This window comes from Nilaparvata lugens, chromosome 5, assembly GCF_014356525.2.
Source record: "Nilaparvata lugens isolate BPH chromosome 5, ASM1435652v1, whole genome shotgun sequence".
Lineage (NCBI taxonomy): Eukaryota > Metazoa > Arthropoda > Insecta > Hemiptera > Delphacidae > Nilaparvata > Nilaparvata lugens.
Window position 1 is genome coordinate 61129967 of NC_052508.1, and position 21642 is coordinate 61151608.

The 21642-nt window shown below is 37.4% G+C and overlaps 2 protein-coding genes across 3 annotated transcripts in view; one reads left to right on the forward strand and one right to left on the reverse strand.

The window, feature by feature from the left end:
• LOC111048764 overlaps nt 1-17931 on the forward strand; it is a 37999-nt gene extending 20068 nt beyond the window's left edge. Inside the window, exons 6-7 of one of the 2 annotated variants that reach the window (XM_039428982.1) lie at nt 9865-9983; nt 17492-17931. In XM_039428982.1, the coding sequence (XP_039284916.1) occupies nt 9865-9893 (29 nt within the window). In that variant the 3' untranslated portion in view covers nt 9894-9983; nt 17492-17931. The remainder of the gene's footprint in view (nt 1-9864; nt 9984-17491) is intronic. The other variant, XM_039428981.1, reaches the window with a different exon arrangement.
• Nucleotides 10408-20353, reverse strand: LOC111048769 (elongation of very long chain fatty acids protein 7). Its single transcript, XM_022334731.2, has 7 exons — nt 20144-20353; nt 18244-18434; nt 15748-15813; nt 14386-14442; nt 13831-13936; nt 12475-12611; nt 10408-10676 (listed from the first exon to the last, which is right to left on the reverse strand). The coding sequence occupies exons 1-7, from the start codon at nt 20214-20216 to the stop codon at nt 10509-10511; spliced, it is 798 nt and encodes a 265-aa protein (XP_022190423.1). The 5' UTR covers nt 20217-20353; the 3' UTR covers nt 10408-10508.
• Nucleotides 20354-21642: the final 1289 nt, after the last annotated feature.

Here is a 21642-nt window from a genome sequence, read left to right on the forward strand (position 1 = left end):
TATAATTCTTCTTATTTAAAGCTATTGATTCCCCAAAAAGTAATACAAATTTCACTTCGCCAGTTTTCCTCAATACTCGTATAAGTTATCTATAATTTTCAATATGGTTATTGACTTAATTTCAAATAATTATTCAATGAGCTCGGCTCTCATCATCAGTCCCACGTTGGTACGGCATGTTTCTCTGCCGTATCCGTGGCCTATCACGTTGGGCGACATGTTTCTCTGACGTTATTCTTTATATTTAAATAACGATTAGCCTCCTGCTTGGCATCAGTCGGTAAAGCATGAGATTTGATATAATTATATAATTAGGTCGTGGTTTTCTAATAGTATTCAGTCTTAAAAAATCTTGATAGGCCTAGGTATGGGCTTCTCCTATAACTCTTGTAATTCAATAAAAAATAAATATATATAAATATGATACTTATACAATAGTGTTGAGGAATAATAAATAAATTGCACACCATAAACGTTTCATACATATATTACACAAATAATGCAAAAAATAAATCGAGGCAAAAAATATATAAAGAGCGATAAAAAATATAATATAAAAATAGAACAATAATTGAAATCAATAAAATATCACAGGCTAAACTTTATATTCTAGATTTATGGCACGAATCATTACCATGTGCCTTTATCTTAAAATCATATGCATTCTTTTGCATGTAGCTGCGATATGCGCTTGCTAATACTTGTCGACTTGGACAATTCAATTAAAAATGTGTGCTTTAAGATCAGCTTGATAAATTAGCCACTAATAATCCAAATATATATATATTAAAATCTCTAGTACTTAGTAGATTTCTTTGTATCGAATATATATTTTTTATCTCAGGGTGCAAGATTCGGCACCTGATGGAATAGGTAGAGCCATTCATCTAGTGAATTAGAGCTATAATAAACTATCGCAAATTATATTGCAAAAATTAAATGTCATATGCATATGTTTTAATAGCCTAGATTTTATACTTCTTTGATTTAATAGAAATTTCTGAAATATTGATCTATATTTTTCTTTCAATAAAATACCTTTAATACTAATTTTACTTGCGCAAGTCTTACTCTTATTAATTTCTTAATTTATAATAAAAACCCTTTCGACGAGCTAGCTTTGATCATTAGATTAATTCGAAGCACTAGGGCGCCCATCACTAATTCAAATTTATCACTCACGTGTCGAAAATCTTCTTGTAAGCCGCCGATGTCGATCCAACTCCATGTGGTCCGGGAATATGGTAGCCGGAATCGTCTCTTCCAAGGGGTTATAAATTTATTTAAAAATGAAAATGACTTCTGCTTTACAATAGCATCACGAAGTCTTTTAAGAAATTTAATAATTTAATTTAACTTTAACTTTTACAAAATCATTATCAAGGTACTACGCTCTAAAATATTTGGGGTCCTCTCCTGGTGGCATTTGGTTGGCGAGTGCTGGTTCTCCTTTCTCAATTTTACAAATCTTATTTCCGACTTTCAAATTAACATAAAATTTGAATATCTTAGTCCTCCGCCATTTAGGTTCAAATAGATCTTACAAAAAATATCAAAATATTGCTTAGATTGTATGATTAATAATTTCTTTGCTTTCGAGCCATATCGATAACATAGACTATACAACAATTCAACATAGATTCCGAACATTTATAGAAATATATATAAATATTTTTGAATTGGCCTACAATTGCCGCCTATTAACTGCCGTTTTACTATTGGTGCATGCAAATTTTATTCGGTATTCATGCGCCTGGTACCTCTTATTTCCTGAATACATTAAATTATTTTATTTGGTTTATTTGTTATGCTCTTTACATGCTAGCTAATATTCTATACATTAATATTAATTCCATGCTACCTAATAATTAGCCACGTGATCAGATGTTTTTTCACATTGCACACCATCTGATTGCAATAAAGCTCTGCCAAGGGGTTTTGGTCAGATTCTACGTTTCTCGGTTTGATCGATCTCTAGGTCACCGATCCGTGAATACATGTACCTAACCTCAATCTTCAAATATTTTATATAATAATCTATTTATGAGCAATAAAATTCCTTCAAATCCTTTTTAGGTTTTTGTACCATTTAGCCAGAACAAGCTGAGGCTATCTAATCTTAGTTATTATCTATTTGGCGATATTAGCCAGTTACTTTATTTTCAGACCTATTACTATTTCGGTTAGGGATTTTTATCTACCCAAATTTGATACTTTACAATGCGCAACATTTAAACATCAAGAGAAATGCTAAACCGTCGACTTGAATCTTAGACCTCACTTCGCTCAGTCAATTATTTTCAATTTTAGGTGAAAATGTCACTGAACATTAATTGCAGAAATTTTCATGCTCAATCTTATCCACTCGAATTTGTTTGTTTAAATTATATTGAGTCAGTCCCTGATCCACAGCAACCCCCTACAGGTTGGTAGCACCAGATGGTAGCAGCTCATTGATTTGAACTTCTCATTCCAATGGATCACCTAGCAATCTGTGAATTGAGAATTCAATGAAAAGCCCTGCACACGTACGCCAATTTTTACTTTCCTTGCCCTATTACCATAGGTAAGGAAAGTATTACTTTCCGAAAAAATAAAGGTACCCCAATTTCCAAATTTCTATACGTTTCAAGGTCCCCTGAGTCCAAAAAAGTGGTTTTTGGGTATTGGTCTGTATGTGCATCTGTGTACACGATATCTCATCTCCCAATCAACGGAATGACTTGAAATTTGGAGCTTAAGGTCCTTACACTATGTGGATCTGACACGAATGATTTCGATCAAATGCAATTCAAGATGGCTGATGAAATGGCGAAAATGTTGTCAAAAACAGGGTTTTCAGCGATTTTCTCGAAAACGGCTCCAACGATTTTGATCAAATTTGTACCTAAAATAGTCATTGATCTGCTCTATCAACTGCCACAAGTCCCATATCTGTAAAAATTTCAGGAGCACCGCCCCATCTATGCAAAGTTTGATTTTAGATTCCCAATTATCAGGCTTCAGATACAATTCAAACAAAACATTTCAAGTGGAAAAGATTGAGCATAAAAATCTCTACAATCAATGTTCAGTAACATTTTTATCTAAAATTGAAAATAAGCTCGAAATTCGAGAAAATGTGATTATTCAATTGCAAACTGTTGATTCTATTAAATCATTCACTATGTAGAGATAGCAGACTTCGTATGTCTACAGCGCTATTGTCCTGTCAACAGCTGGCTCCGATCTTAGAATAGTAGACTTGAGATGCGCGTGAACACTAGCGTCAGTTGATCAATTTTCATAACGGCAAGGAAAGTTGTGTGAGTGCGCCACACCAGATTTTTTTATCAAGGAAATGGAAGTAACAGCTGTGTACACTCAGTTGTAAAATGAAGTCAGGCCTGATCAGGTCAGGAATGTGACCCAGTCTGTCGCTGGCCACAGAACGATCTTAACGACAGAGAAAACGCAAATAGACCAAAGGCAACCCCACGTGACCAACATACCGGTTTAAAACTTCTACTGATCATTTTTTAGGTTATGTTTAGCGGAATTGTAAGGATATTAGGTTATATTTTATCAACAAACTGAACAGTCAACATTGTCACAAAGTAAAATTGTGACAAGAAAATAGTTAATAATATTACTGAAAGACGCTCGGCTATCAGCAAAGCTAGCCGACCGCGGAGATAAGGAAGGTACCGATGGCGCACCATCTTCCGCGCATCGAGACGATTTCCACCGCCTCTGGCACAACACCATCCCCTCCACTTTGGGGGAGTATTTAAACGCCGGACGAGCCCCAGTCCAGAGCATTCCGCTCACAACCTTCCTGCTCCTGGTACAGCGGCCCGTTGGCTGCCGTACGTCCCCGACCTCCTGTCCTGGTACAGCGGCCGTTGGCTGCCGTACGTCCCTAACCTTCCATCTCCCTAGGGCACAGCGGACCGTTGTCTGCCGTCCCTGTCCTCCATTTCCCCAGGGCACAGCGGACCGTTGTCTGCCGTCCCTGACCTTCCATTCCCCCAGGGTACAGCGGACCGTTGTCTGCCGTCCCTGTCCTCCATTTCCCCAGGGCACAGCGGACCGTTGTCTGCCGTCCCTGACCTTCCATTCCCCCAGGGCACAGCGGACCGTTGTCTGCCGTCCCTGACCTTCCATTCCCCCAGGGCACAGCGGACCGTTGTCTGCTGTCCCTGACCTCCCATTTCCCCAGGGCACAGCGGACCGTTGTCTGCCGTGCCTGACCTTCCATTCCCCCAGGGCACAGCGGACCGTTGTCTGCCGTCCCTGTCCTCCTTCTCCCCAGGGCACAGTGGACCGTTGTCTGCCGTCCCTATTCTTCCTTCTCCCAGGGCACAGCGGACCGTTGTCTGCCATCCCTATTCTTTCCATCCCCTCAGGGCACAGCGGACCGTTGTCTGCCGTCCCTATTCTTCCTTCTCCCCAGGGCACAGCGGACCGTTGTCTGCCGTCCCTATTCTTCCTTCTCCCCAGGGCACAGCGGACCGTTGTCTGCCGTCCCTATCCTGTCTGTCCTTCCTTTTCCTACTCCACTGGAGCGGAACCGAGGCCATAAGGCCGATACAAAATTACATCAAAGTGGTGTCATCAGAGAAGAGAGCGACCTTCACGCCGTTAGAAGCACCAGGAGGTGCTGTTCACGCCAGCTGAGGCACAAAGAAGAAGGAAGAGGAACTTCGACTTGCCTCCTTTCCCCGCCCACATTACGACTGAGTGGAGTCATCCAGGAGCAACACCTGGGTATCAATCACCCACCTCTGAAGCTACTCAGGGTGTACGTGATAGATTGGCGCCCACACTTGGGGCACGAGGCAAGGAAGTAAGAATCATGAGTGAACAGGGAGAGTCTGATTCAGATGCTCAACACCAGGAGCTGACAGAGGATCAGTCGGTTGAGGACATAAACCCCGAGGTGATAGCCGACCCCAGAGTTTCCTGGATCTATAATTGAAAAAGGAAGAAGCATTCAATCTCTACAAGATTGGGGCATAGTGTCATCTGGAACACTTGCTGAGTTGAGAAGGTTGTTAGTAGAACAACATAAGAAGATGGCTGTACGTTTTCCCAGCCCAAGACCTGGAATAGTGAGCAGAAGCAGTGAGGAATCCGGACACTCAGCAACAGGTACTCATGCTGAAGTTTGAACCAACATTCACACAAACCCCCTCATGGACCCAGGGGCGGTATGTGACAAAGTAAGAAGCTGGAGACTGTCATTCGATGGCCAATCAGATGCTCCCAGCTTCTTAGAAAGGCTAGACGAGCTACAACAAGCTTATGGGCTCACTGGCAACCAACTACTAGTCGCGCTACCTGAATTACTAGTTGGTAAAGCTACCCTATGGATGGCTAATCGTCGTGACCAGTGGAAATCATGGGACAATTTTGTGACAGATTTCAGATCACGCTACTACCCACTTACCTATGAGGAGGACCTCGAGACTCTAATTCAGGCAAGGAAGCAAAAAGAACGTGAATCGTTTGACGAATTTCTCGAAGATGTACTGACACTCATGAGGCGTCGAGGAGGTTTTACAGGCGAGAATAAATTACAGAGAGTGTATAAGAATCTCCTCCCACGGTACAAATTGTATATTCGGCAATCATATGTTCATAGTATCAACGAATTGGAAAAATTCGCGAGGGAGTATGAACAAATAAAAGCAGAGGAGAAACAGAATAGACAGAATTCGAGAGTTCACATGATTGAGGACACGAAAAAGATTACAAGGCTCAAGGTTGAGACAGTTATAACCCCTACTAGTAACAGACCATCTCTTAGTGAGTCTGAACCCATGTGTGGGCAATACAAGAGACCGGGGCACTGGAGATCACACTGTCCCAATATCCCACCATGTAAAAGGAGCGGAAAGAGAGCACTGAAATGTGTCTGTGATGTGCAGAAGGAGAATAAAACTCCGAACAAGACAGCAGTGATGCGAACAGCACACAGGATTCCTGTGATTGAAGAGTCATCAAGAGACAACAGACTATTCATTGCCGTAATAATCGGCGGTAAAAAGTGTCAGGCCTTGCTAGATACGGGTGCTGAAGCTAATTATATGAGCAACGAGGTCTATGAAGTCATCCGGAAAATAGGGATGATACGGAAAGAACCAGCACGTCACCGCGCGATATTAGCTGATGGACGGTCAACCCGTTAAATGGGAAAGTGACTACTAATGTGACCATAGAACAAATCACAGTTCCACTAGTGGCATCTATAATGGAAGGACTGAACAAGATCTGCTATTAGGCATGGAATTTATGCGTAAAAACAGAGTGAATATTCACACATTCACAAGAGAGGTGGAGTGGGATCCTCCCCAATTGAATCCTTCAAGACAGCCAATTATGTTGCGATCACCATTATCGGGGAGTAGGACAACAAAAGTCCCAACAATATCAGCTGTACAATCCGAATCTCAGGACAACAAGGATCACGACAAAAGGATATTCATGCAGGTTGGTTTGAATGGAGTTGAACTCAATGCTTTGATTGATGCCAGGGCGGAATTGTCATATATTCCAGAACAAGCATCTTCGGGCAACGTAGTGATGGATCACAGGAATGAGATGAATGACTCTGAACGGCGGGCCACAATTCATGCCCCAGCCACCAACACAAGTGGTAACTCCAAGAGTGATGTGGAAAAATTAATATCACCCCCCACGGTCATGGATGTGAACGAGACAACACCACCCCCTACTGTCATGGATGTGGAGGAGTCAATACCCTCCTCAACTGATACGGATGTAGAAGAGCAAACACAGTCTTCGACTGTCAAAGAGGTAGTCTCACAGTCCCAGGATCCCAAACCAGGACTCTCAAGGAATAAGGATCCAGTGTTGTGTCACCGAGTCTCAACACCTGGTAAGCGTAAACGGGCTGGCAAGCCACGCATAAAAGTCCAATTTCCAGATGGACGATGTAAATATGTACCTGGTGGACCAGGCATAGATGATGCCTATAAGCAGTGGCATACACCTCTAAAGGTGATGCCTGAGCGGCATACACCTCTTAAGGTGATGCCTGAGAGGTGTACACCTCTTAAGGTGATGCCTAGATGGCTCACGCCTTTTAAGGTGGTGCCATAGAGGGCTCTGATCCCCCCCCCCCCAAGTAGGAGTGGGGTGTCACAAAGTAAAATTGTGACAAGAAAATAGTTAATAATATTACTGAAAGACGCTCGGCTATCAGCAAAGCTAGCCGACCGCGGAGATAAGGAAGGTACCGATGGCGCACCATTTTCCGCGCATTGAGACGATTTCCACCGCCTCTGGCACAACTCCATCCCCTCCACTTTGGGGGAGTATTTAAACGCCGGACGAGCCCCAGTCCAGAGCATTCCGCTCACAACCTTCCTGCTCCTGGTACAGCGGCCCGTTGGCTGCCGTACGTCCCCGACCTCCTGTCCTGGTACAGCGGTCCGTTGGCTGCCGTACGTCCCTAACCTTCCATCTCCTAGGGCACAGCGGACCATTGTCTGCCGTCCCTGTCCTCCCATTTCCCCAGGGCACAGCGGACCGTTGTCTGCCGTCCCTGACCTTCCATTCCCCCAGGGCACAGCGGACCGTTGTCTGCCGTCCCTGTCCTCCCATTTCCCCAGGGCACAGCGGACCGTTGTCTGCCGTCCCTGACCTTCCATTCCCCCAGGGCACAGCGGACCGTTGTCTGCCGTCCCTGACCTTCCATTCCCCCAGGGCACAGCGGACCGTTGTCTGCCGTCCTGTCCTCCCATTTCCCCAGGGCACAGCGGACCGTTGTCTGCCGTGCCTGACCTTCCATTCCCCCAGGGCACAGCGGACCGTTGTCTGCCGTCCCTGTCCTCCTTCTCCCCAGGGCACAGCGGACCGTTGTCTGCCGTCCCTATTCTTCCTTCTCCAGGGCACAGCGGACTGTGTCTGCCATCCTATTCTTTCCATCCCCTCAGGGCACAGCGGACCATTGTCTGCCGTCCCTATTCTTCCTTCTCCCCAGGGCACAGCGGACCGTTGTCTGCCGTCCCTATTCTTCCTTCTCCCTAGGGCACAGCGGACCGTTGTCTGCCATCCCTATTCTTTCCATCCCCTCAGGGCACAGCGGACCGTTGTCTGCCGTCCCTATTCTTCCTTCTCCCCAGGGCACAGCGGACCGTTGTCTGCCGTCCCTATTCTTCCTTCTCCCTAGGGCACAGCGGACCGTTGTCTGCCGTCCCTATTCTTCCTTCTCCCCAGGGCACAGCGGACCGTTGTCTGCCGTCCCTATCCTGTCTGTCCTTCCTTTTCCTACTCCACTGGAGCGGAACCGAGGCCGTAAGGCCGATACAAAATTACATCAAAGTTGTGTCATCAGAGAAGAGAGCGACCTTCACGCCGTCAGAAGCACCAGGAGGTGCTGTTCACGCCAGCTGAGGCACAAAGAAGAAGGAAGAGGAACTTCGACTTGCCTCCTTTCCCCGCCCACATTACGACTGAGCGAAGTCATCCAGGAGCAACACCGGGTATCAATCACCCACCTCTGAAGCTACTCAGGGTGTACGTGATAACATGTTGCGTTCACTTGATATTGGGTAGGATATGTGGTTGCAATAAAAATATGTAAAAGATAGACATTCCAACTCTCAATACTATAAAAATATTATTAAATAGATTTTATCAAGAATAATAGAAATAGAATCGAATAATTTATTTTCATAATCTGAAAATACATGAAAATAGCTAATCCGTTGGGTTGGTCAAGCTGGTTATCAATGGTCTATTTGGTTTTTCTCTATATTGAGGTAAAATCCTGTCAAACCAACCATCCACACATTGGCGCTGGCCAACGTTGGCCTCCATTTGCAATCGCTCCGATTTCTTCCGAGGCCAGTCCAGTCCAGCGTAAGCCAACGAAGGACAGTGACGGTCAGCGCTGACAAACCACCCATTCACACCATAGTCATAGAGAAACAATAGCATAAGCTATTATGACATAACATAGCTTATGCTATTGTTTCTCTATGCTATAGTCCAGTCGACAAAGGGTCATAGAGGGCAATGTTTGGAAGGCAATTTTTGACCCCAAAGTTCTGTTCAGGGTACATAGCAGTAGGGACACAGAATAGGGAGGTAGGCCTATACATATCAAAAGTCCCACCCGTACCCAGTGGGTATTATACTAACATGTTTGTCCTATACAAAATTGAAGCTTACCCTACATAATTTCCTACAATATTGATCTACAACTTTTTTATATCTTTTTATAATTTTGAGATATTCGCTCTAGAAATTGTGACATTTTTGGTAAAAACTCGTTTGCCTCAATTTTTTTGGTATTTTCGCTCATATGAATTTTTAAAAATCGATGGAAAAAAATCCATGCTGTTAGCTGATCATGAGCTTTTGGAGCATCAAATTATCTTCAATTTGTTTGTTTTTTCAACACAATTTTGAACTTTGCAGCTTTGTTTTGACCAGTTAGGATAGGGGGTGAACATATCAAAAATCCCCATCACTACCCCTTGTGCTAAAGGGATGAGGGTAGTTTAAAAGTAGCTTACACACTTTTATCATTGGAAAAATGCGTTCAAACGACATGACTAACTACCGTATTGTAAAATAAAGCTTGACAAGTTCTCTACAATGCTAATTTGTTCCATGGAGTTTTGTGATATTCCCATCAGTTTTCGTGATATTCGCTTTTGAAAGTTAGTGTCAAATTGTTAGAATACGGTAACAGGTTTTCATCCAATTGTTTTCTCTTTCAGAGCTTATAACTCTCCAATAATAATAATGAATGCTCATCGTAGGTTTCTAGAACATAAAATTAGATTTTCCTAAATCTTATATGTATCATTAATTTTACTATTTCATGTTTTCCTTTCATTGTTATAGAAGCTTCAATGTTGGGGTGGAATTCTTAACACTGTAACAAGTGCCAACATAGCGGATCCACACCGTCTTCAACACAATCATACGGATTAGATATGCCAAAGGTACATTCCAATAATTGGGTATGTAACAAATTTTTAATCGTGGATAATTACCTATTTGAACTTCCGTAAAATAATACTAACACTGGATTCATATTAGATTGCTGGAGAAATTATTACAATGTGAACTTTGCAGAATATCTTTCCCATGGAAAACTAGTTTCCACTAATGTACAGTCTTGAAACCTTGACAAGTAGATTAAAACCAATTTTTATGTGAATTTTGCAAAATAATTTCCCATGGTGATGTTTTGATATGAAAATATTTTATTTAAGTTGCAGGATAACAAGTTATAGAAAATTTTTAGCAGTGGTAGAATAAGAGTAAGAAGAAGAAGATAATAAGGAGTTGGAGTGGGGGCGGGTGTGAAGGATTAGACGAAGGCGAGAAAAACAAGATGTAGCCCTCTGAAGATGAAGAAGAAATGGAATAATAATAATAAGCTCCTCTTAATAAATAAGCTGATTTTAATAAAGTTCCTTGATGTTGTTTGGAAAATATATTTATTTTGTGCTGATACTTGCTGCATATCTGTGAATTTTGTCTCACTGCTGTTTATTCTTACTGTTGTATGCCTTTTTGTAGAAGTCAAGGAAGAGAATGAGCATGATAAATCCTTGAGGCACGGACACGGCTACAATTACGCCAGGAAATTCACTCTTTGGGTTAAGAAAATTAACTAGTGCGTGGCATGTGACAAGGATGAACTGAACCTGAAACAAAAAATTCTCTCTTACAGTACATCTGGATACTTTTTGTATGAATAAAGTGGAAAAACTTTGTGTTTATAAACCTACATTATTGTACGGAATGGATCAATAAATCACCAACGTAATAAACAATGAAAGTAATCGACATTCGCTTACAGAATCAAATTATGTAGATCCTTGAAAAAAATGATTAAAATTCAGATAATTTTCTATGAAACACTTTTTAAAATAAATGGTCTAATGTTTGTATGCTACTCTGTATTGCCCAGCGTGTCATGCTACACCACATTAGAGTAAAACATATTTGAATTGAGTACGGTAGGTACCCGTAAATTTCTCAAGCATATTCATTTTGTAGAATCCACCTTTCAATTATCAATATCTCGTTATTCTAATAAATTTGTGGTTGTGATAACTTTCAGTCAATTTACTCAACCTATGAAAGAAGTACGGTACCTAGTACAGCATTTCATGCATTTTTGTCAGTAATATCCAGTCCTTGTTAAGAAAATATTAGGTACTGCTGTATAGTCCAGCAGTCATCATCAGGAACGTTTTGCTGGAAAAAACTCTCAACTCTCAAAAACGTTGATTTGTTTCATACAAGGATAGCCTACTGCAGTATTGGACAATTAGATACTTGAAGTTGACCTTCTAGAGCTTGAGCTTTTACAGAGTACCGTACCCTTTTAGGATTTTCAGTTCTTTTTCCATTTTTCTGCGATTTTCACAATATTTACATAACCTCTAGACTGTGTATTCCAAAGGTTTAAAGCAGTTTTGGGCGAATGCCTGTTGTTTTTACCTGCATTTTATATCTATTGTCTATGAATAAATGAATGCATATATATTGAGTCATCGGCAGAAAAACTCACTTCTGCCTTTTTACTTTCCTTGCCCTATTACCATAGGTGGGTAAGGAAAGTATTGCTTTCCGAAAAAAATTAAGGTACCCCAATTTCTAAATTTCTATACGTTTCAAGGTCCCCTGAGTCCAAAAAAGTGGTTTTTGGGTATTGGTCTGTATGTGTGTGTGTGTGTGTGTGTGTTGTGTATGAGTGTATGTGCGTCTGTGTACACGATATATCATCTCCCAATTAACGGAATGACTGAAATTTGGAACGTAAGGTTCTTACAATATAAGGATCCGACACGAACAATTTCGATCTAATTCAATTAAAGATTACGGCGAAAATGTTGTCAAAAAACAGGGTTTTTCGGGATTTTCTCAAAAACCGCTCCAACGATTTTGATCAAATTTATACCTAAAATAGTAATTGATGAGCTCTATCAACTGCCACAAGTCTCATATCTGTAAAAATTCCAGGAGCTCCGCCCCATCTATGTAAAGTTTGATTTTAGATTCTCAATTATCAGGCTTCAGATAAAATTTAAACAAAAAATTCTAAGGGGAAAAGATTAAGCATGAAAATCTCTACAATTGATGTTCAGTAACATTTTCACCTGAAATTTAAAATAAGCTCGAAATTCGAGAAAATGTTATTATTTCAATTGCAAACTGTTGGCAACTGTTGATTCTATTGAATCATTCACTATGAAGAGATAGCAGACTTCGTGTGTCTCCAGTGTTATTGTCCTGTCACCAGCTGGCTAAGATCTTAGAAAAGTAGACTTGAGATGCGCGTGAACACTAGCGTCAGGTGATAAATTTTCATAACGGCAAGGAAAGTTGTGTGAGTGCGCCACACCAGATTTTTTAGTATACTTTCGAATAGTACATAATACAATACATTATCAACACTCTATTTTTAAATTTGTTGATTTTAATTTTTTTACTCACCAATTGTAACTGAGTTAATCTACTCTTCCACCATATTGACTTTTTGAATTCGGCATTCAAATTTGTCGCCAAATAGTAGGTGTACATTATTACATGCACCAAAGTATTTGTGGCGCCGAAGAATATTGAAATTGCAGCTGGAAAGTAAAAAAAATAGATCATGAAAATAATGAATTGGAGAGGGACGTAGACAGAGGATAGCAAAACGAGACACAAGTATTATATGAATTGCACGAAGTGAATAATGTGTGTCTTGCATAAATAAAATCTCAGGATGTAGGCTATAACCTACAATGAAGATATATAATTCAATTATAAATAAATTCATCTGAATTATCAAGTGGAAAAAAACTATCGTAACCACAGCAAAATGAAGGTAGAAAATTCTAAATAAGAAAATAGTCTGAATTTGATTGAATAACTTGCTGTTTGACATTCATGACATTCAAAAGCACAGTTCCTTAAGTAATAACTTAGTAGGTTTTCTGTTAATGTTTTAAAATAAATAATTTGTTATAATTCAGTGATATATTAAAGTATTTTTCTAATGTTAAAGTTGTATATATCAATTCATTCATTAATATTTATTCTATTCTCACACTATATTTATATAAGTAAGACCAAACAACTTAAAGTTCATTATCTACTCCAGAATAACTCAATCTCTCATTGATCTCAAATCATTGATGACCAATTCTCAAAATTTAAAAATGTATTGAAGTGGATGAAACTAAGAATCTATGGTTCAATGACATATGAAAAGGGCTTCTGGACAATAAAATACACCTTTATTTATTTGTAATTCATTTTTTAATTATTTTTTCAAGAAACAACTTTCATTTATAATCTAACCAAAATGTATACCGGTAATGCTGAGTTGGATGAAATTATTCAGGGACTGGACATAGTGAGATTTGTTAAGTCTTAGAGGTTGAGACGATGGCTGGGACATGTTCACTGAATGGAAAAGAAGCAACAACTACCTCTTAAGGTAGATGCACACTGATCGTCAACGGACGGACGGACGCATCGGACAGCGCACTCCAATTGAAAACAATGCATCAAATCTAATCGTCCGATGCGTGCCGACCGTTCGATGACGCGATCTGTGTGCGCCTACCTTTAATATTGAGGAGCGAGCTGGGTAACTGCAGGAGGAAGGGATGTGTTGTGAAATTGCTGGATGTGTTGTGTATAAATGACTTGGCATGATTGGAAGTGAGAGGATGGCAGGCAGTCAAGGCTGCTGAAAGAAATGATGGAGGAGAGTGGTAGAGAATGCCAAAGCCCACACAGCAAACAAGAGAGAGAGAGAGAGATCGAATAAGTAGGCTAGATGACTTTCGTCTTTCTTACCTCCCATGTATGCTGAGTACAACCAACCAATAATTGGCATCATGGCATGATGGTACAAATGTAGAAATGTAATCTGCGAATTCTTCTTTCTTAGTACCATGAAAATCTGCAACCGGATGAAGATAGGTTAATGATGTCATAACCGAAACTAGTCTCGAAAATTAATTACCGTATTCTATATAACTTAAATTACAAATCAAATCAATTTATTCACTTGCTCGCCTTGAGGTAGGCATTTGGGTTTACCATTACGTGTGAATAAACCACTTTTAAACTTTATTTTGATTGCTTATTTGCTCAACTATAGTACAGTAAGAGTCAGGAGTATTATAATTTATTTCTCATTCGCGTACGGTACCGTAGTGAAAGAATTATTTTAATGTTGTATTCATATTCCATAATGAATATGGAAAGCTAAATCTTTCAATATAATAATGCACTTCACATTTCCAAAACTGAATACAAAATGTATTTAAATAATAGCTGGGTTTTAAGATAGTTTGATAGGAGATTATTATGGATTCTAAAAGTAAGAATGTATCACATTAGACTCACCGTATCAAACAAATCGATTAATTTGTTGATGAAATATAAATAAACGAAGAATAGTCTCTGAAACAGCAAGAATATTTTCCTGTTATTAATTGTTCGATTCAATTACTTATGGATTATAATGAAATTACAGCTATTAATTATTTTAATATATGTCTGGAATTATGTCAGAATATATCATTCCAGATTTTAGACTATTAATTATTTTTAATGCAATGATAAAATACTTTTAAGATTTTTCAAAACTTCCCATAGCTGATTTAATTTGAAATAATTGATAAGAGTAACAGTAATATCATAATTTCAATTATGATTGAATTAAGATTAGTAATACCTATTTTTTTTGTACCGCGTATTCTTATTGTTTAGAGTTCTGTCAAAATATTTGGCTGAAAATAATGTTTTTTTTTTTTTAATACTTAGAAGTTGAATCTTTGTATACAGAGTATTAATAAAGTAATAGAAAATGGAAAAATTTGAACTGATTTCTTGAGACTTATAATAATTATAAAAATTGCCTTAATATACGAGAGAAAATAATCGGTACTGTAAAGGAAAGTTTTCGTGAATAGGATGTCGAAGTAAATATTGTAATCGTTAATCAATATAATTATAATATATCATTGGAACTGAAGAAAAATCACCAAATGAGAAAATATGAACCAATTATCTATAACTTAATCTCTTTTAGTTTGAAGGGGTTAAAGGTTGAAGATGTTATAACTGCAAAATTCTTTTCATTAATATATGAAGATTCCAGAAAAATCACCAAATGAGAAAATATGAACCAATTATCTATAACTTAATCTCTTTTAGTTTGAAGGGGTTAAAGGTTGAAGATGTTATAACTGCAAAATTCTTTTCATTAATATATGAAGATTCCAGAATACATATTAAAAGTTTTATTTTCTCGATGATCTAATAAATATATTAAATCATTTAAAAGGTTACGATCTATTCCTATATTTGTCTTAAACTGATGTAAGGTAGTGATTTGAACAACTTTATTTGATTCGCCAGACATACCCTACTATGGAAGAGGAAAGTCTTCTGAGAAAATAGGAATATATCATTCGACAATTCGCACAGTGCATTATTGGCTTAGTGCCACATGCGAAATTCTGAAACTGAAGGTCTCCGATTTGGTCCCAATTTTAACCACCGTACGTATTTTCAACTTCAATGTAGATTATCGATGCAATTTGTAATTTTTATATGGTTATACCTGTTCATGAATTATATTCTAATACAGGAGTTCACATTAATTTGATTTTTATTATATGAATAATACAGAAAAATGAATAAAATGTTAAAATAAATAGATAAATCAATGGAATGAATAGATAGAAACTATAAATAACTCACGTCAGGTCTCATATCAATTCGGCTTTCAAAGAAAGAATAATCCGAGGAGAATAGAACGGAAGATGTCTGTAAAAAGATATAAAAAACATTGAAAAATAATCAGATCGATAGAGGAAATTATACTTGAAATAAAGCGAATAAGATCTTTATATCTAGTAAGATATGAGGTACTTTACTATGGGCATAGCCTATGTAAATGACGATGTATTTGGATTAGCTAAGTTTTTAATTTACCGCGTACGAAACTTTTATAAAATTAACTACTAGTCTGTATGGTTTCTCTGTCTGCAACGCCTGCTTTGTACCGTATATTATTCATTTGTAAAAAATAAAATAATAAAATAAAGGAGAAGTGCCGTCAGGAGATTATTCATTTGTAAAACAGCTACCTACCATTAAAATAAATTAAGCTACTGTACCGCTTTTAAAACCGCTACCAAAAATAAGCTTACACACAACATTTTTTAATCAAATACAGGTAGTTATTCAATGGAAACATGTCTTTTTTGGAAGCCAGCGGTGATTCCATCGTTGAAAACGACAACTCAATTCTGACTTATTTTTAATTGTTGACTCAAATGAAGCACCGAATTTTAAAACCAATAAATAGAACCTGGAACGCTAAGATTTGTTTTCCCTTATTCCTCATCGAAATTGGCATAATATGTACTATTTTTAGGATGCACTAGTTGTCATTAGTTTAACAAAAGTAAAGTTTTGATATTATATAGGCTAATGTATTACAATATGCTTATGTAAAAATCACTGTTTGGTAGATACCAATATACAGTCCATAAATCCACTCAATTTTTTAGACTGATGAAAATAATTTTGTGAAGAAAGCAAGAAAAAATAAACTTGGGAAAGTAATTTATAGTTAAATTGACATATTTTTGTTTATTCACATCAAATCACATATAAGTTATCGTTTAATATATAAGATCACTGTAAAATGAATACGGTACCCTAACTAGAGTTTGCTCTTCCCCTTCAAAATTTGCCATTCCTAAAATAATGCATATCAGTTATTTTTATTGGAAAATAAAATAACTTTTTTTAGTTTTTTCAATTATTATTCTTATTAATGGGTTATCTAATTCTACTATCACCATTGATTATATTTCGTTTTCCATTTTAATTAATTGTGTCTCATTCTCTTCAGATAATTCATGATGACTCACAAGCATCTACCCCACTCCGATAGAACATTCAATCATTCAAAAGCCATAATGACTATTAATATATTATATTTATATTGTTATTATATTGGCGGTATGGTATATTGTTATTATATTGGCGGTATGGTATATTGTTAGTATGTGTAATGCTATGTATTATGGTACATTATATTAAGGTACACTATGCCGAATGGGGTCGATCGACACTGTTGAACAAGTGTGGACATGTCGCCCGGCTTTGTTGAATCACGCCGGCCCGAACCGAATTCAACCCGAATCAAGCCGGTACGGATCAAAGAAGTCAAATCGACATGAGCAGTGTGTACGTTTTGTACCGGGTTGCGCAACATTTCACACTGTTGTTTCATAGTTGTTTTATTTAAAATTATTTCAAGTTTATATTATTTTATTAATATATACACTTCATATTATATTAATATGATGGATTGGAGTGACGACCAAACAATTTTGTTTGTATCGTGAACAGAGTTTCTTGTGGGGCCCAACTTGTACAGTATTTGTAATAAAAATGTTTTGTATTACAAAATTTTATATTTTTTTTGTAGGAACAAAAGGCACGATGGACTAACAAAATCGCTGGCATTGAGAAATGCGATGTGGAGAAAAAGATCAAAAAATTGCAAATCCAGTTTTCCAGAGATCGAAATAAGGAGATAAAAATCTTTAATAACTGGGAGTGGTGCAGACGACGTGATCATGCTGACTTCCTGCAAACTGCAATGATAATTGCAGCAGCCGCCACTGCAGTGTCTTCCAAATCACTCTTTTATTGTTAACTTCAGTTTAATTTCACTTTAAACCGGCGTGTGCCGCCCGACTAGTCCACATTCACGCAGGTATGTGAACAAGTCAAATATCGAACGTGTCGATCGACACATGCGGATCGACTTTGTCGATTGGCATAGTCTGGACGCGGCTTTAGCTTCACATGACGTTTGTTTATAACATTGATGACAACAATAAAGATTGATTGATTGATTGAAAACACTGTGATAATACCGTAATAGCCTTTTTGCTAATTAATCATGCAACATATTATATTTTGGCTGGTGCATTTCAATAAGTAAGTTTCAATGGTAAAAATATATTATTAGGTACCATACATTCTATATTGGTATTCGCCCCCTTCAGAACAAGAAAATCATCCTTCATAATATAATATATACTAGTAGGTAATTTAATAAATTTTATTCATATTCCCTACGATATATCAAATAATAATAAATATTATAACCTTATTAGTATGAGAGGAAAACCATTTTAAATAAGACACATAGTAATTTTTATATTCAATTACCTTATAGAATAGATAACCATTCATTAAAATCTGAATGAAGTTATAGGTGATCATTATTCGGTCGAGTGTGTAAGGTTTTCTTTTCTCCATAAAGTTTCGTCCAAGAGAGGTACAAAAGTACAGGTAGCCTGCTAGAATCATTAGCGTATAGATTGGACTGGACATTAAGGGCCATTGTTTTGCGTTTTCATCTGTAACAAAGCAGAAATACAGTAATGAAATTCATTTATTATATTACGGTACCGGTACATTGAAATGGCTAAAGTCGTTCATCAGTAACAGATCACAGGTTGTTGAAATTGTAGCAGAAAATGGTCACGTGAAGAACTATAAATACAGATCCCAAGAAAGGCAACTGACTAGAGGAGTACCTCAAGGTACAGTTTTAGGGCCAATACTATTCTCCTTGTACATCAATGATTTGCCAAAGAATATAACACAGGCAAGCACTGTCCTTTTTGCAGATGATGCAAACTTTTTACTCGTGGGAGGGGACATAAGAGAACTGCAGACTCAAGGAGAAATAGTTATTGGTAATATCCAGGATTGGTGCACGGCAAATCGTTTGTCAGTTAATGTGAGAAAGACCTGTTACATCGATTTCTCCTTGCAACGCCAAAGCACTCCTCCATGTATGAATTTTCGGATTGAGGCTGAAGAGGTTTTGTCTACGGCGGTGTGTGGGTTTCTGGGCATAAAAGTGGATTCTGGGCTTAAATGGAAGATGCACATTGAATGCCTCATCAAAAAGCTGAGTAAAGCTGTCTTTGCAATATCAAGGCTAGCAAAAATAATGAGTCAGAAAGTGAGCTTGACTGCCTACTATGGATACTTCCAGCCTCTCCTGACCTATGGCTTAATGTTTTGGGGGATTTCACAGGACTCAATAAGGGTATTCAGGATGCAGAAGAGAGTTGTCAGGATGATTTTGAAGAAATCTCCAAGAACCTCCTGTAGAGGGTCATTTAAAAATTTAAAAATGCTTACTCTTCCTAGCCTCTATATTCAAGAATGTGCAATGTATGGATTCAAATTGCGAGAGTCCTGGCTCACTGGGGCATCTATCCACAGGTACAATACCAGAAATAATAGAGAATTGAGAATTCAGGCCATAGAACTAATTTTTTTGAGACAAGCCCTCAGTATATGATTAAAAAGATTTTAAATGCTCTCCCTAAAGAAATCACAAATTTGAAGAATAAAAGGGAATTCAAGGAATGCCTGGGAAACTGGCTGATGAACAGGGAATTTTATAGTTTGGAAGAGTTCTTGGGGGGTTCTGCCATATCTGTCATATCATAAATCTCAACTAATTTACAGCAATGAGGAAATGTACAGAATTTGTTTTGGACTTTATTTAATAATGATATTATTCTTAACTAATTTACATATCTAAATTTACAGCATTTCACCTGAACTTTCATTTCATACAGGTTGTTTTTAATTAATTGATTGATTGATTGACTTGTTCTTCTTCTTGTATTTTTTGTTGTTGTTTATATTTATGAACAATTTATTGTTTTTATTGTTTTGACGAACTGCCAAACATTGTAAAATATGTACATGCAAAGAATAAATTATTATTATTATTATTAATTATACATAAGGTGAATTATGTAAAAAACATTTTTTTTTCATAATTACTGTATATTTATGTGCAAAATAAATACATTTTGAATTGAATTGATAATTGTAATCATAAATGGGCCTCAATGTTTATTACTTTGGCAGGACTGATAGTTTAAAGTACGCAACCGAAAAAAGAATAATAAGAAGCTAAAAAGCCTACTATAATAATAAAGAACAAGAACAATAATTCTAAAACAGTTTGATGATTTAGACCCAACGATAGTTATTACGACGGTCTTTTTGGATTCAATTATATATTTCTCAAACTCACCAATATTCCCAATAACAATATCATTAAACTCTTCGACAGTTGGAATCCTGATTGACTTTAATACAGTTGTCATTTTTCAATTATTTTATTCCCAATACACACTCACTACCCAACTCTAGCACTTCCACTTACAATCCACCGCTTTCCCCAACTTCCTTCAACGACTTATTGGGAATCGACAAACCTATGAAAAATTATTACCTTTTCATTGTTAGTGGCCCCCTCGATCAAATTACAAATGCAAATAAGATGCTAATAATGCATTGAAGCTCTCACTTGTGGCCTTGAATGTTACACTACAATCATATCTACTCTAATAATTATAATAGTTCAAATGCTGGCTATTTCATTATTCACCTCTATTTGAATTCCAATCATAAATTGAAGTACCGGTAGTCTCATACGGTGCATTTGAGTGAATATTTCAGAATGAATTCAAAGTATCTCTCTCTCGGATTCCAAGTACCATGCATCAACATCCATACACGCGCACATTGTCATTAGTGTAATGTAAAGGTCAATAAGCTGGTCAAGTCATCATATATGGTTAACCGGTACCTTGCGTACCTAAAATATTAATAAAAATTTAGTCATATTATACTTCTACTATTGGATGTAATTATTGTTTTAATTGAGGAACACAACAATTTGATTCATTAAATCAATAAAAAAACAAATTTGTATAGATAATTGTTTGTTGGTGAAGAGACCCATTCTCATTGTAGGCTATGTTTTGATACATTGGAATTGATTGTCTTAAAATTAGTAGAGGAGATAACGATTATAATGATGATGAATACTAAAACAAAATATGGAAATAGCTAATAAAATAATGTCAGAACGAATAAATAATTAATGGCAGGAAAGAATGTGTGTTGGTTTGATTTAATTTTTTAGTATTTTTCCTGATTATTCTGATATGATCACTGTGACTTAATCATAACATTATTCTCTTTCTGGACGTCATTGGATAATGAATCATTCTTGCTTCTGTACTGTAACTATTGATGAGTGATGACCTGTTCCTGTTGAACAGCTCCATGCGCAACGATGAATTCGAAGGCCTGCAAGAAGAATTGCAATGTACGTGCATTAAAGAATCTCCACAGCTTTCTTCTTCTCCTTGAGGCAGGCCTTCTCATTATATTATTGTTATTGCCTTATATTTTGCAGTACGGTACGGTATTTTTCATTTACAGTCATTCGCAAGACAAAAACCATCAAATTTCTAAAGTAGGTAATTATTTAATAAAAGTGATTCGTTTGATTATTTGTAAGTACTCCTGTGAGATCAGCTTCTCAAACTTTGACGTAGTGTGGTCCTTTCAAAAAAGGGCCGATAATTCATTATCATCCTCTTAACCGAAGGTGTTTCTGAGATTCCACATACATGAAGCTGTTTAAATAAATGAAATGGAGAATAACTCTTTTTCGTGTGATATTTCAAATATATAGGCTCACTACTTATTAAGAATGATAATCAATGAATTCTTCTCCCT